The 13,602-nt window shown below is 42.1% G+C and overlaps 1 protein-coding gene across 5 annotated transcripts in view; it reads right to left on the bottom strand.

Moving 5' to 3' along the window:
* Window positions 1–13,602, bottom strand: part of UBE4B (ubiquitination factor E4B) — a 34,999-nt gene that overhangs the window by 1,551 nt on the left and 19,846 nt on the right. For 4 of the 5 annotated variants that reach the window (XM_080358939.1, XM_080358935.1, XM_080358937.1 and 1 more), the window contains 16 exons: window positions 13,022–13,078; window positions 12,609–12,725; window positions 12,401–12,499; window positions 11,838–11,951; window positions 10,671–10,869; window positions 10,297–10,435; window positions 8,878–8,977; window positions 7,672–7,799; window positions 7,227–7,325; window positions 6,312–6,547; window positions 5,507–5,633; window positions 5,064–5,208; window positions 3,840–3,974; window positions 3,290–3,481; window positions 829–1,003; window positions 295–441 (listed from right to left, as the gene is read on the bottom strand). In XM_080358939.1, coding sequence (XP_080215065.1) covers window positions 295–441; window positions 829–1,003; window positions 3,290–3,481; window positions 3,840–3,974; window positions 5,064–5,208; window positions 5,507–5,633; window positions 6,312–6,547; window positions 7,227–7,325; window positions 7,672–7,799; window positions 8,878–8,977; window positions 10,297–10,435; window positions 10,671–10,869; window positions 11,838–11,951; window positions 12,401–12,499; window positions 12,609–12,725; window positions 13,022–13,078 — 2,209 coding nt within the window. The remainder of the gene's footprint in view (window positions 1–294; window positions 442–828; window positions 1,004–3,289; window positions 3,482–3,839; window positions 3,975–5,063; window positions 5,209–5,506; window positions 5,634–6,311; window positions 6,548–7,226; window positions 7,326–7,671; window positions 7,800–8,877; window positions 8,978–10,296; window positions 10,436–10,670; window positions 10,870–11,837; window positions 11,952–12,400; window positions 12,500–12,608; window positions 12,726–13,021; window positions 13,079–13,602) is intronic. The other variant, XM_080358936.1, reaches the window with a different exon arrangement.

The following is a 13,602-nucleotide window of genomic DNA, read 5'->3' as shown; positions in this document are numbered from 1 at the left end:
ATCAGGAATATCTACTACTATTTTTTTCCTCTATCAACATCATTTTCTGAACAGCTTTGAGTAAATCCTTATTTACCTACCATAACAATATCCTTTAGCCCAGTAGTTACAAAGGCCAGGGTGTGGGGTTTTTCCCCCAGAAAAAGGGAAAACAGATGAAATTAACTGAAATGAAAGAACGGTTCTCTCTGCTAAGGCCTCAACACCATCTTCCGAAAGCACACAGAATAAACTGCACACAAATTGCTTCCCCCCAGCCAACGGTCCCATTGCTAAACACTTTTAAACCGCTACCTGGTTCCAGCATATTTTCTGTCAGCGTCTGGCGATTGAAAGGATCGGTGGCAGAGTTCAGCAGGTGCCTCAGGATGATGGACCTGTCCATGATGGTTCCGGACGGCAGCCTGACAGGATCGGTCATCAGAGTGTCCATCAGCGGATCTAGGGGCACAAGGGTCTCATTGAATTGAAGACAATAGCTACAAATTTTATCTGCACCCACACTGATAGTGCAGAACTGATATTCAGGGTCCCCAATCGGGGGTATTGCTGAAGTTACTGGAAATGGTTAAAATGAGCAGTGGACTTTATTTTTTGCTGTTTTAAAGTACATGTAAGCGAAACATGGATAGGACTAGATAGAAAAGCCCCAGGAAAAAACTTAAGAAACTTGTAGCTCTCTATATTTAACTATTTAATTGAAAGAGAGCAGGATGCGAGGCTGCATAAACAACACGTATACTTTCTATTAATATATACTCATATTTATAATCAAAGTAACAAATCCCTCTACTCCTAAGAAGTCAGTATTTAGAAAACTCAACTTGCCTCTGAATTCATCCGGCGCATCGCTGTAATCAATTTCCGCACGGGCGTTCTTGGCAACGATTTCCTCCACTTTCTCGGCCAGCAGTTTGAATTTCTCTATTGCTATGGTGGACTTGATGCCGGCCTTTCTCATCTTGGAGATCACCTCCTCAAAGAGCTCTTTGCTGTAGGACCTCTGCAAGCAAAGCAGAAAACCACCACTTTGCTGAGCTGTTGTATCCTAACATGCCATAAAAATAAACATTCTAACGATCTTTTAATGCATTTTTAAAACTTCAGGAGGGATCAATGAAACCTCAGCATTATGTCAGATGGAAAAGTAGCATGCGGATCACATTTCATCTAGCACCACAATGTCAACTTTGGGGTAGACTTATGCTTTTTTACTGGTCATTACTACTGTAGAACTGTTCATGTTCAGGCCACATCCCCTAATTAAAATGAGTAGGACACTTGGAGAGGCTGACTATAATTATTGGAACTGTTCCTTGTTCAAAACATCCATCTTGCCACTCCTTCCTGGACTCTTGTTCTCACAAGCCTTGCCTGAAAATAGAGCATTAAATTCATTTATCCTTTTTATTTCTTAACTTTTCCGATCATGTGCAAGGCAGCACTGGGAAAGAAGCGATTCCTTCTCCTGACCCAAACAAAAACAAACACAAAACCCACCCCATGATGTTGCACAAACAGTCAAGGCAGCTCGGAGGGAGCCAATGCTTGCTGGAAACTTGCCATCCAGTGCAGTTAGAACTGTACAGCTACACAGTACGAGATCCAGAGACCAAATGCACATCCTGTAGTTCCAGCTGCAGCAGGCATTGCTTTCATGTAAAAAAAGAAAGGCGGGGACTTCGGAAAGCTGCTTATGTTCGAAAGGCAGCATTTTAAGTTCACAATGCCATGTTTTGATATAAGCCTTTTAATACAGACTGTTACTTAAGCTGCAGCGCAAGGCTGAATGAAATGACAAAACAAAACACACCAAGTCTCGCAGATTTCTGTTTTCCTTGGGGATTTTAAAATGTTCAACACAGCCCTCCTTTGATCCACATTATCCTATATCACACCAAGAAATACCATTCACTCCCGAGGACACACAGCGCCCACCCAAACTCCTTTCTAGTCCACAGAGGAGACCAGAACTGTGGCAACATGCCCAGGGCTTTATAAATGTTTTCGGATTCCTTCTAATACGTGCTGGGATTTGCAAATGGGAGATGGATCAGAACGCTCTAGAGAGACTCTGCCAGGATCAAGCAACTTTTTGTTTGGTTTAGTTTGTTTTTTTCTCCTAACACCAGTAGCCATTAACCAATTGGGCATTTCCTTGGTGCTTCTTTCCTGCCATTGAGAGTTTCCAAGATACTGGTCACTCCCTCCCTTTTTATGAAGGGCCACTTTGTTAATTAAGCTTTATTCCAGTTCCCACACCAACAGGCTTCTTTCCTTCTAAGCTCTATGTCATTGCTGTGTACTTTGCTGTGGCTAGCATCGATAACTAATGATGGATAACATTCCCACTGCAATAGAAACTCAATAGCATAAAAAAAAAATACACTGCATGCTAATTATACTTATGCAAACGCATAAGGTCTGCTTCAGAAGTGTTACTGGTGTTATCTGCAATTATCAGAACTTAGATAATTACAGAAAAAAAGGCCATGAATGACTTAGATACCTCTGCTTCACTAGACATACAGATACAGCTTCATGTATTGTAAACCATATCCTTCCACTAGAATTTCAAGTAGCTATTGAGAACACTTTCTTCCTCTAGATTTTAAGTTTGTCTTACAAGACACAGGCTCAGAGAGACGAGATTCAGTAGTTTGACAACTTTACAAGAACCCAGAGGCAAGCGATAGCTTATCTACATTCTGCTCTGAGGGCTACTATGAGGAATTGTCCCATGTATGTTGTATTTTGTCAGTTTATTACACAGCCTTCTAATAAAGTGATATAAAAAGGAATAGAGTTTGGAAACTCTTGGTCAAGAGAAGGAAATTTGGATTGCTAAACGAGGCTCCAATTCTCAGTCCCAGCTCTGCCTGTTTCGTGTGTTACTGATGAGGAAGGGGAGAGTCCAAACTCTTTGTATGCTGCAGTTTTCCCACCTGTAAAATTAGGACAAAGTACTTCTGCTCATTTACAATGAGCCTGTAGCTAATAAGCAATTAATGCCCAGGCAATTTCCTATGGGTGTGAAGTGCTATAGGTGTTTATGTATGTCTATAGATTTGCAAAACACTTTGAAAACACACCCATCTACAGAGAACAGACAGAACAGGAACAAAGATGATCTGCTGAAAGCAAACTAATTGCAGGTATCCGTGACAGAAACTGGGTATGAGTAAGAATCTTCTCGAGTATTCTGCAGATTCAATCTTCTAGAGGATTCTGCACATTCCTTTTTGTCCACAGTGCTTGGGCCCTTCCCTCTCATCTCTTTGGAGCTCACCTGATCATCAGCAATTGCTTTAGCAAAGCGAGCACAATCCAGCTGTAGATAAATGTCGGTCAGTTGGTCCAACAGCTTCTTTGGTTCAAACCCGTATTTCTCAGGGTTTTCAACTTTCAGGTCGCGGCACTTGGGGCCACACAGTTGCTGTAAGTTAAAGTTCAACATAGCAGCCAATCGCGGTCCAAGTTCCTAGGAGATCACAGTAAAACACAGATCACAGCATGAAGGCAGTGATCAAGAAGATTATCACTTCATTTGCATACAGCAGGAATTATTAACTAATAAAATTATCATTTTGCAAGCTTGTGAGAAGTGTCTTTTCTTTGGGCATGCTTTCCATTAAAAAACAATAATGCAAACTGCTTCTGTCTAGAAGGATCACACCATCTCAGTGACTCGGGTAATGCTCCTAATGTCAAATAACTTCACCAGCTGAATAAAGGGGTGAAGAATGGAGACAAATGGCTACCAAATATTCCTAGGATATTATCCAACAGCAGAGATGTTAAAGAAGCAAGAAACCAAAATAAATCTGAGTAGGACTTACAGGTCTGAGAAAAGGCTTTTGAACCTGCTTGGTAAGGATATGGAACATATCAACAGTTTCTGTTGCCAGGGCAAGATATGAACGAGACACACGCTCATCCTGAGCCAGCTGCGATTGCCGGGCCTGCTGCTGATCCTGGAAAAGAAACATTCATTGGTCACGAGTACAGCAGAATTCCCTACATCATCACCAGTCAAAACCTTAAGAGCCGTAATGCTCACAGGATCCAGACAGACAGAAGAACAGACTGCGATTTCAATGCAGATATAACACATTTTTTCATTTAGGGTACAGCTCACTTTTACTACCTAATACTAAAGAAAAATCTGCGCTGATTTTCCAGAATTCTGCAACACTACAAATGAATGGAAATGCCATCACAAGACTCCACGGTTACTGAGCGTTTACACCCTGTAACTGCTCCTCCCAGCTGCAGAACTGGGTTATGCTTCCTCTCCATCCAAATGCCAATACTTCAAACCCAGCGTGGGATCTGAGAGTCGATTGAGCTGCTCTCTGATCTCCGCATCACCATAAGTAGCAAACATTCCACACTGGCACAATCTGGAGCTGATGGACCTGCTCGTTTTGTCACTGCAGTGCGGGCTTTACCTTGCTGGTAGGCACAGACAGAACAAAGGCTTCAGAAGAGCAAACCAGAAAAACCAGAATCAGTTTAACAAACAAGATCTTTAAAGCTTTTCTTTTCAACCTTTTTTCTTTTTTTTAATCAATAACCTTAAAATAGAAATATCTAACAGTGATGGTTCAGCACACACAATTACTAATAGGGCCAAAGTCTGGGGTATAGGACTCTAATTGTCTGCATTGAAACTATGCAGGATCAATGCATTAATAAAAGCTTCTATTCCTTCAAGTCAATTCAACTGATGAGCATCTTCCAAAACCTCCTTCAAGAAGGTTAAAGTCTCAATTTCTCCACTTAGAATTAAGTGCACAGTAATTTAAAGCTTTCTACTATTTCCACTTCATACCACACTCTTTGCCAGCCACACCATAACTACGCAGAATGATGGTTTTTTGCAGAATGGCATCCAGAGTGACCACGGCCATAGTGGCAGCAGGAAAAAGCATCGAGAACTGCTTCTCATGAGCAGCTTTTTGGTGCTGGCCCTTATTCAAAAGCTTTTTTCGTGGTCTCGTATTACAAAAAAAAAGAAATCAAAATAAGTAAAGGGCACTTTGAAAACCAGCTCTGCTCACCCTGGGCAGCAGGTCCCACTGTTCTTTATTCTTCATCTCCTCTTGCACTTCATGGATACGTTTTAGGGACTCCAAACTCTCATCCAGCAAGAAAGTTGTGTCATTTATCAGCATGTTGATGTAGCGAACAAACTGCTTCCCAGAGCTGAAAACATTGAAACACGGTTACCACGGCAGAGTAGATGGGTGTGCGGAGCAGACTGCAACCCCAGCACCACTCCTCCTGCACTGTATCTTTTGAATAATGATCCCATTCCCCAAGCCAAAGTGATTGTGGTGTCCAGAGCTCAGTTTAGAAACACCCCAGTTTTACTGGAAGGGGCTGCCATTTAAAATACGATGGAAAGCAGCATCACCCATTCCCGCTGGTAATGATCTCCTCAGGTCATGGCCTGAGCAGCTTGCATGACAGTAAGCGGCATCATACACAACTTCTTACTCACTTGAACTCTTCCATAAATGTACCATGGTGAGCTATATTCTGCCAGAGGCTTTTGAAAATGGTGCTGATGTGGTAGCGGATGGTAAACTTGTCATAGAATTCGCTAGTGGCTCCAGTATGTTCAACATCTGAGAAAGAAAAGAGATCCCAGAGCTGAAATCAAAAGTCTTTCCCCACCAGGATTCACCCGCCATACAAATCTCTACTGTCTCCAGTGTGATAAGTTTAAAGCACCAGGCTTGAAGAGGTGAAATTCCATCTCATTCACAAGTCTCCATTTTAATTCCCATCAAAACAAGCAGCACTGACCATTTTCCAATCCAGAACCAACCTCATTTCCAAAGAAAACCCCTCAAAAAGCAAATCTTTCTGTTCTGTTCAACTCCACGCTGCTCTTCGTCTCTCAGTCTAAAATGTCAATAACAAAACTCTGGGAATACTGCAAAACCAGTTGTTTCTATGGGTGCAAAGCCCTTTTGAACATCCGAATCTACAGGACTAGCAAAACCAGTCAGAAGCTTTAAACAAAAGACTTCCAGTTTGGAATGTAAACACCACAAAAACAATCGTCACACCAGTCTACGGTGCTAGTTGTCAGTGCACGGTGCTAGTTGTCAGTGCATGGCAGCTGCAAAAGGATCAGAATCTTCAATAATTCCATGTTATTCCCCCCGATTCCTGAGCAACAAAGCCTCAGCTTTACAAAACCCAAGATTTACCTGGTTTTGTTTGTTTTATTAAAGGTTACAACTAACACAGCCTTTTGCTTTACTGTACACTCAATGAGCTACTGACAAAGCACTTACCTGTGTAAAACTTCATCAAGGAGGGGACTAACAATTTAGTGGAGAGAGGATGATTCTCAATCATCTCAAAGAACTTTTGTGTCCGGGGCTGAACTGCTGGGTTTGTCATGAACATCACTTCCACCAGCTTGGCTACTAAATAAGGATTTCGGATGTAGTTCTGGTTGCACAGCATCACAACGAGGAACATCACTATGTCCTGAGTGCAGGGCTCATAAAGCACCTGAGGAGCATATCTGAAGAGAAGGGGATACAGAAAACAACATTAAAAACCCCAATCTTGTATTGTCTACGGAAGATTAATCATCTACATCAAATGTGTTCAGCTCACTCATTAGCCACAGGAAACGTTTAGTCATTTAATCATCATTTCCCATCTTTCTCTACAGAATTTTAGCCTGAAACACTATAATAGCAAATTTGCTGGTAAAGCACCTCAGGAAGACAAAGCAAACAGCTCCTCATCATACACCACAGTGAGGTCTGAATTCGAAGGCACATTTTCAGGAAGAAAGAGACCAGCTTTGGAACCCCAGGGTTAAGGCTGCGTAGTATTTGTGTCCATCTAAAACTGTACAAATGCGTTTTGTTCCAGCAAATTCATAAATGGGGGTATTTTCTACTTACTAAGCTATGGCGTTGGAAAAATACTATTCTAGTGCTGATTCAATGTATCATGAGATCAAAAGGACTCGGCAAACTCCAAAACATAAAGAAAATTCTTTGGGGGAGGGACCCAAAAAAACTTCCAATAAAATATTAGTTAGAAGGGACTTGGGCTCATCTGGGTGTTCTGTCTGCAGCAACACTTGCCAATGCCATAATCTTACAGCTGCACCCTAAATGGAAGTGCACCCCACCTGTTACAGGGGTAGATTGCAGTACAAAGTTTCCTTTGGATACAACTTTACTTACTGTACAATAAAAAATAAAAATTCAGCAACGTCTTCCACATAAAACTCTGGCAATGCTGCAAATACCTTCGGAACGTCAGGAGTTAAAGGCAATTTTATGCTGTAGAATAAAAGAGACAATGAGCGGCAGAGTAAAACAGCAGCGTTAAGTAGAAACACCACGAGATATCCTATTAGAACACTTTACAAGAGTTCTGACAATCTATGTCAGTACTTCAAATGTACTAAACACACCCAGAGGTTGCACCCCCTGCAATTGAACCTTAACCTATAAATAAGACATATATTCCATGCAAGAATGTATGTTACTGACATAAATATAGCAACAATCCTGTAAGAATGCAGACACTGGAAAAAAATACTCTAGAACTGCTAAATTCAGTAAAGAATCTCATGTGATCTGAAAAATCTTAGACAAAATTGACACAGATACTCCTGACGCTCACTTGGGATAGGCAGGGTCGAGAATGCGCAGCATCAGCTGAATCACCATGCCGTAGAAATTCAGACATCTCCTGAGAAAGTTTTCATCCAGCAAACCGGCATCCGCACAAGCCTTGCACCTCACCAGCTTCTGCAGGAAACACAGCACGCAAAAACTGACCCAGGGCCAAACAACACAAAAGGTCCAGCCTACCCAAGCTAATAAATGGATCTGTGAATTATTATAATTATTGGAAGGAAACAGGGCACTTAAGCCCCAATATATCAAGAAAAAACTGCATTTAATTCAGTTGCAGGGACACAGGAGCCTTTTACAAGCTTTATGGGAACGCTGAAAGAAACAGAGGTATCAAAGTGGGAAAATGTGCAATTAAAATCACTTTGGTGACACAGCTCTGAAAATGTGTGTCCATTTATACTAGGAAGATCTAAGCAGGGCAGACCTTCAAAAGAGAAGACCCCAATGTACTCATCTTTGCAAGAATTCTGCATGAGATTAGGGACTCAAGAGCTTCGTCTCCATCCCGGGCATGGATTGTGCACACACAACTAACCACAGAATCCCAGAATGTCAGGGGTTGGAAGGGCCCTGGAAAGCTCATCCAGTGCAATCCCCTCATGGAGCAGGAACACCCAGATGAGGTTACACAGGAAGGTGTCCAGGCGGGTTGGAATGTCTGCACAGAAGGAGACTCCACAACCCCCCTGGGCAGCCTGGGCCAGGCTCTGCCACCCTCACCAGGAACAAGTTTCTTCTCATATTTAAGTGGAACCTCCTGTATTCCAGTTTGAACCCATTACCCCTTGTCCTATCACTGGTTGTCACTGAGAAGAGCCTGGCTCCATCCTCCTGACACTCCCTCTTGAGATATCTGTAAATATTAATGAGTCCCCCCTCAGTGTCCTCTTGTCCAGCTCCAGAGCCCCAGCTCCCTCAGCCTTTCCTCACACGGGAGATGCTCCACTCCCTTCAGCATCTTGGTGGCTGCGCTGGACTCTCTGCAGCAGTTCCCTGTCCTGCTGGAACTGAGGGGCCACAACTGGACACAAGATTCCAGGTGTGGTCTCCCCAGGGCAGAGCAGAGGGGCAGGAGAACCTCTCTGACCTACTGACCACCTCCTTCTAACCCACCCCAGGTCCCATTGGCTTCCTGGCCACAAGGGCCCAGTGCTGGCTCATGGTCATGAGAACTGCATCACTTACAAACCTTGAGCTGTGCCTTGCAGCGTTTCAGCATTTCTCGATGCCTGGTAGCCAGAGGAGAATCCTTCCACTGGCTTTCATTGTTCTTCAAATCTTCAACAGTCCTGAAAAGCACATGCAATAAGAAGTTATCATGACAGAGGGGATATGTGCTGCCATCTACGAGGCATTTAACCTCCTCATCTGCTAAACACTGAGAAGAAAGTGCTCAGTGTCGCAAGCAACTAAGCAGCTCATGGAAAACACTAAATGCTAAGTTCGTATTGGTGTCAGGTAAAAGCCAGGAACGCTTCACTCTGCACCATTAGATGGAGATTCCTGCCTAAGCAACTCCTTCACAACAATTCAAAACAAGGAAATAAAAGCAATTCCTTTTTCAAGCCAAATGTATGGCTTATCTACAGGTAATCCACAGGCTGGTTTATAAGAAAATGCTTTTTTCTTTAAGATATACCAACCCTTCCTGCTTTATTCTCTGCAGCTTCTCAGGTTCTCAGCCTGCATGTGCTTTAAAAACTAGAAATGAAATCACTATGAACGCAGTCCAAAAATCCTGTAATGAACTCATGGTATTACTGCCAAAGAACGTTTACCAAAATGCAGTGAGTGCAATTATAAACAATGGAAAATACTGATGATACAAAAATCTGTTCTAATTTTAACAGAGTATTCTTCGAGGTTTAGCAACTATAAAAGCCTATCTGAACTTACGCCAAGAGAAATGGAAAACAGCAGTATCTTCATGTCAACATCATAACTTCTATTTATAATTTTTAAAATGGTAAACCACATGCTGAGTTACATGTATATCAACAATATTAAGAGTTGGCTGTTGAAGGCTTCGTCTCCCCTGGCCCCAAGAGTAGAAGTTATCCCACCTCAGAGGCCAAGGGGAGAAAGGCAAATAGATTCTGGGACATATAAACCAGCTCTGATACAACTAAATGTCTTGTTTCTGAGATCACAAGTCATCTACCGTGACTTGATTATCAGACATGTAACTTTATGTGCACCACTACAGCTGTGCCAAAGAGCCTGAGGCACTCGTATCCACGCACCATCAACCACATCATGGGTTAAGTTAAAACAGTGTTAAATAATGTCATGAATCCTAAAATGCTCTGAAGATCATTTAATTATCTTTTAAATAATGGTCTCCTCACCAATTTGAGCTGCCTTGTGTAACTAACATCCGCCTTCCCACTACTATTTGAATTCCTGATGGAGGCTATAGTCCCTGAACATGAGTAAAAACCTGCACGGGCCAAAAGCAGCAGATGAACAGCTAGTGAAGATGACCTGTACTCGGGAACAGTTTTACCCAGCCGTTTGAATTCCCACTGAGTTTATAGGACTTGTCCTCACGGTGAGAGGGTGACACTGCTGGGACGCCTGGACTCTCAGCTAACGAACAGCGCCATACCTGTTGAGCTCCCTGATGGCGCGCAGTCTGCGGATGTACCGACGGCAGCTGGGCAGGATTGAGAGATGATGGGCATGCAGGGTTAGGAAGAAACATTCCGTTGGGAATTTCGGCTCAGAAAATGGAGACGGATCCCTGTCTAGAAAACAAACAAACAAAACAAAAGCAGTACAGGTGAATAAATTAAAAAATAAACTGCCATCTCTAGGGGTGAGACTTTGAACTCAGTTTTCTTTAAACAGGAGCAGACAGCATCAAGAAAAAGCATTAAGGAATAGGGAATTATTTGCTAGAATCAAGTATGTCCATGCACCTCCAGTATTAAAACCAGAAGGCAGAGTAAATGCTTAACGTATCTCACTAAGAGTACTCACGAAGTTCAGCAATCCAGGCTGTAACATCCTCCATTGTTGCTTTTACTCTTGTCTCATCTGTTGGGAGGTCAATACGACACCTGGGATGAAATATGTACATGGGATCAACCGTTTCCAGCTTTATCTTCGTACTTAGTTGCTGTAGTACCCATAGGAAGTTGAGCATAAAGCCATCCGTAGATACCAAACGATCATCTGTCTGTGGGGTAAGAGAGTAAATAGGTAAAGACATAAGGTTATGAGGATATTATCAGCTGCTTTAACAGCATTCAACAGAAACTAATTATGCAAGTTCAAGAAAAGAGAGAAATGGTAAAGATTGCGGATCTGCACGGAAACCTTTGTGATGATGGGAAAAATCACCTACTAAATTACAGCTATGGCTCAAGTAGTCGTTCTAAGAACATTAAACATGCATATAAAAAGAAGTAGACGACTTAAGAAATGAAAAGGGCTTAAAAGGGCCTCTTTCAAGAATGGTTTGCCACAGGTACAGATAGCAACAGCAGAGTTTCAAAGAGTTGCTGAGCTTCAATTCAATTCAAGTTTTATCTCAAGTGTAAAGTTTCTATTACTTCTTCACTGGAATTTCACAGGAATATTCCTCGTAACGGTTCCAAATGTTTGCGTTTGAAAAGGGGACACGAAAACAACAAAGTTCAGTTGTTCAGGATTTATGCACAGATTTGAATCACAGGAAATGAGTGCAATGCATTAATTAAACAATGGCAAAATGACATCCCTGTTGTTTCACTGGAACCGTGCCTGTCCATATCTGTACGACTCCTTTTCCACAACCGCGCAAACAAAGCCCAGCAACTTCCCAGCTGGGAAATAAGCTTTTTAACACACAGTCCATTGGACTGAACGAGGCGCCCCTAGATCTGGGGGTAAGGGAGGGAGGAGGTGGAAAGTACAGATATTTAAACATCTAATCATGAAGTGACATGTCGGCCCTAAGAGAGGAAATAAAAGCAGATCAAACAGGTAAAAAGAATAATTCCAGAAATGTGAAATGTATTAAAAGAGGTAAAGCCTGATGAGAGGGCTCCTTGCCTGCTGCAGTCGGCATTCAAAGCGATTTTGTTCTCCACTCATGAGCCATCTAGTGCTACCTGTGCACGGACTAGGGCCACGGGTTACAGGAAGAGCGTTTGCTTTATTTACCTGCATTTGTGCCTTTTTCATGTTGGCGTTGACAATAGCTGCCATGTAACTGAGAGCTGCTTCTCGAGTTTCGCCATTCAGTAAAATACTGTGTAGAATCTTGAACAGCTCTTGCTGAAATGTCAAGTAAACACTGTCACTTGAACATTCTTCTCACCATTGCATTCCCGCTTGCTCTGTGTTTTTATGTTCTACAAATTCCACAAAACTACAATTTCTGTTCTAAAGTTACTGCCGATATGCATATATTAGTTATGAAATTAGTTACAGAAAACATGTATATAGAACACTAGTGCAACACACACACTGCTAATACAATATGCATTTTTTACTCATCCTTTAATACAAACTATAATCCATGACTAACTGTTCTGTTATTTTTTGAACCGGCTTACAGCTTAGAGAAATATTTGTAGCGCTGTTTGTTTTCTTTTCCTAATTCCCTGCAGCCATATCCCAACTGATTTGTTGTTGAATACAGAAGGTAGATTGTCTTAATTATATTCCTCATCTGTGCCAAGAACACAAAGCCCACACTTCTTTTTAAACGTGACAACACTTACCCGTGCTAATTCCAGGTAATGTTGCAAAGACTGGCTCACAACCCGGGTGTTTTCAAGAGTAATGGCAGGCCCTGAGAAGTACTTTTCAACTACTTTGTTCTGAAAGTAGAATGAATATTGGCAAATATTCATTTTTGGGGAACGGGAGGAAAACCAACAACCACCAAAAAACCGCCACGCTACTACCAACACCCTCTGTAACACTTACATCATCTTCAGCAAAGACAGAGAGACTGAAGAAGGCTCCAAGGTAGGAAAGTCTTTGCAGTTCTCTTCCTGCACCTGTGCTTAAAGATTTGGGCAACCACAAGGGCAAAGAGACAACCTAGAAAACAGGAGAAACAGCAAGTTAACCCGAGTTGTCACATCAGCCGTGCTGCTTCACCTGCACTGTCACCTTCAGCGTCTGCCACACGCCTCGCTCATCAACCTTCGTCAAAACTCTCAGGGAAAAGGCCTCCCTTTGCTAGTTTACTTTCAACAGTTATTTGGCATGAGATGGTACGGTGGCCCCCGGTTAGAGTTCTGAAGAGGACTGTCAATGTGTATCGTACAATATATCAACAAAAGCGGTCCTATGGTTCTTTTAACTTGAAGAAAAATCAGGCTGGATACACTTACCAAACTGCACATAGGGTGCGTTTTCCCAAACTTGATTTCACAAAGTTCACATAGTGCCTATAAGGAAATGCCGAGAAAAATTATGTTTGTGTGTAATTCCTAATTAATCTGTCTGCAAATAATAAGCTTAACATGGTAAACTGCTGAAAGAGCCAAACCTTCTTCCCTTTACTAGTGGAAAAACTTCCTTCTTCTACAATGGTGAAGAGCTCCAGAAAGATCCAGAGCACACCCTGCGCCCATTTTAGCTTTTATATCTGTTCCGAGTTGTCACTAAAACGCTACCACATCTCACAGGATAATGAATTAGTGCACTTATTGCAAAAATTAGCTGTGCAAATGGTTTGTTTGCTCAGGACATAACAATGCCTTTGCTGGACTCCTGAATTGCCACATAAAAGTCAGTAACAATAATAAATAGAGCAATTGTTCTATACATACACCAAGGCCTTTGTCTTTTGAATCAGAGTGGAAAAATGTCAGATGAACACAGAAGCCAGAAACAAAGAATCCTATCCCAGATCTCTAACTCACTTTCAACTGCAGCACAGAAAAAAGAAAGCAGTTATAACAGATGATTC

This window comes from Nesoenas mayeri (genome assembly GCF_963082525.1).
Source record: "Nesoenas mayeri genome assembly, chromosome: 24".
NCBI lineage: Eukaryota > Metazoa > Chordata > Aves > Columbiformes > Columbidae > Nesoenas > Nesoenas mayeri.
This window is presented reverse-complemented; position numbering and strand designations above follow the sequence as displayed.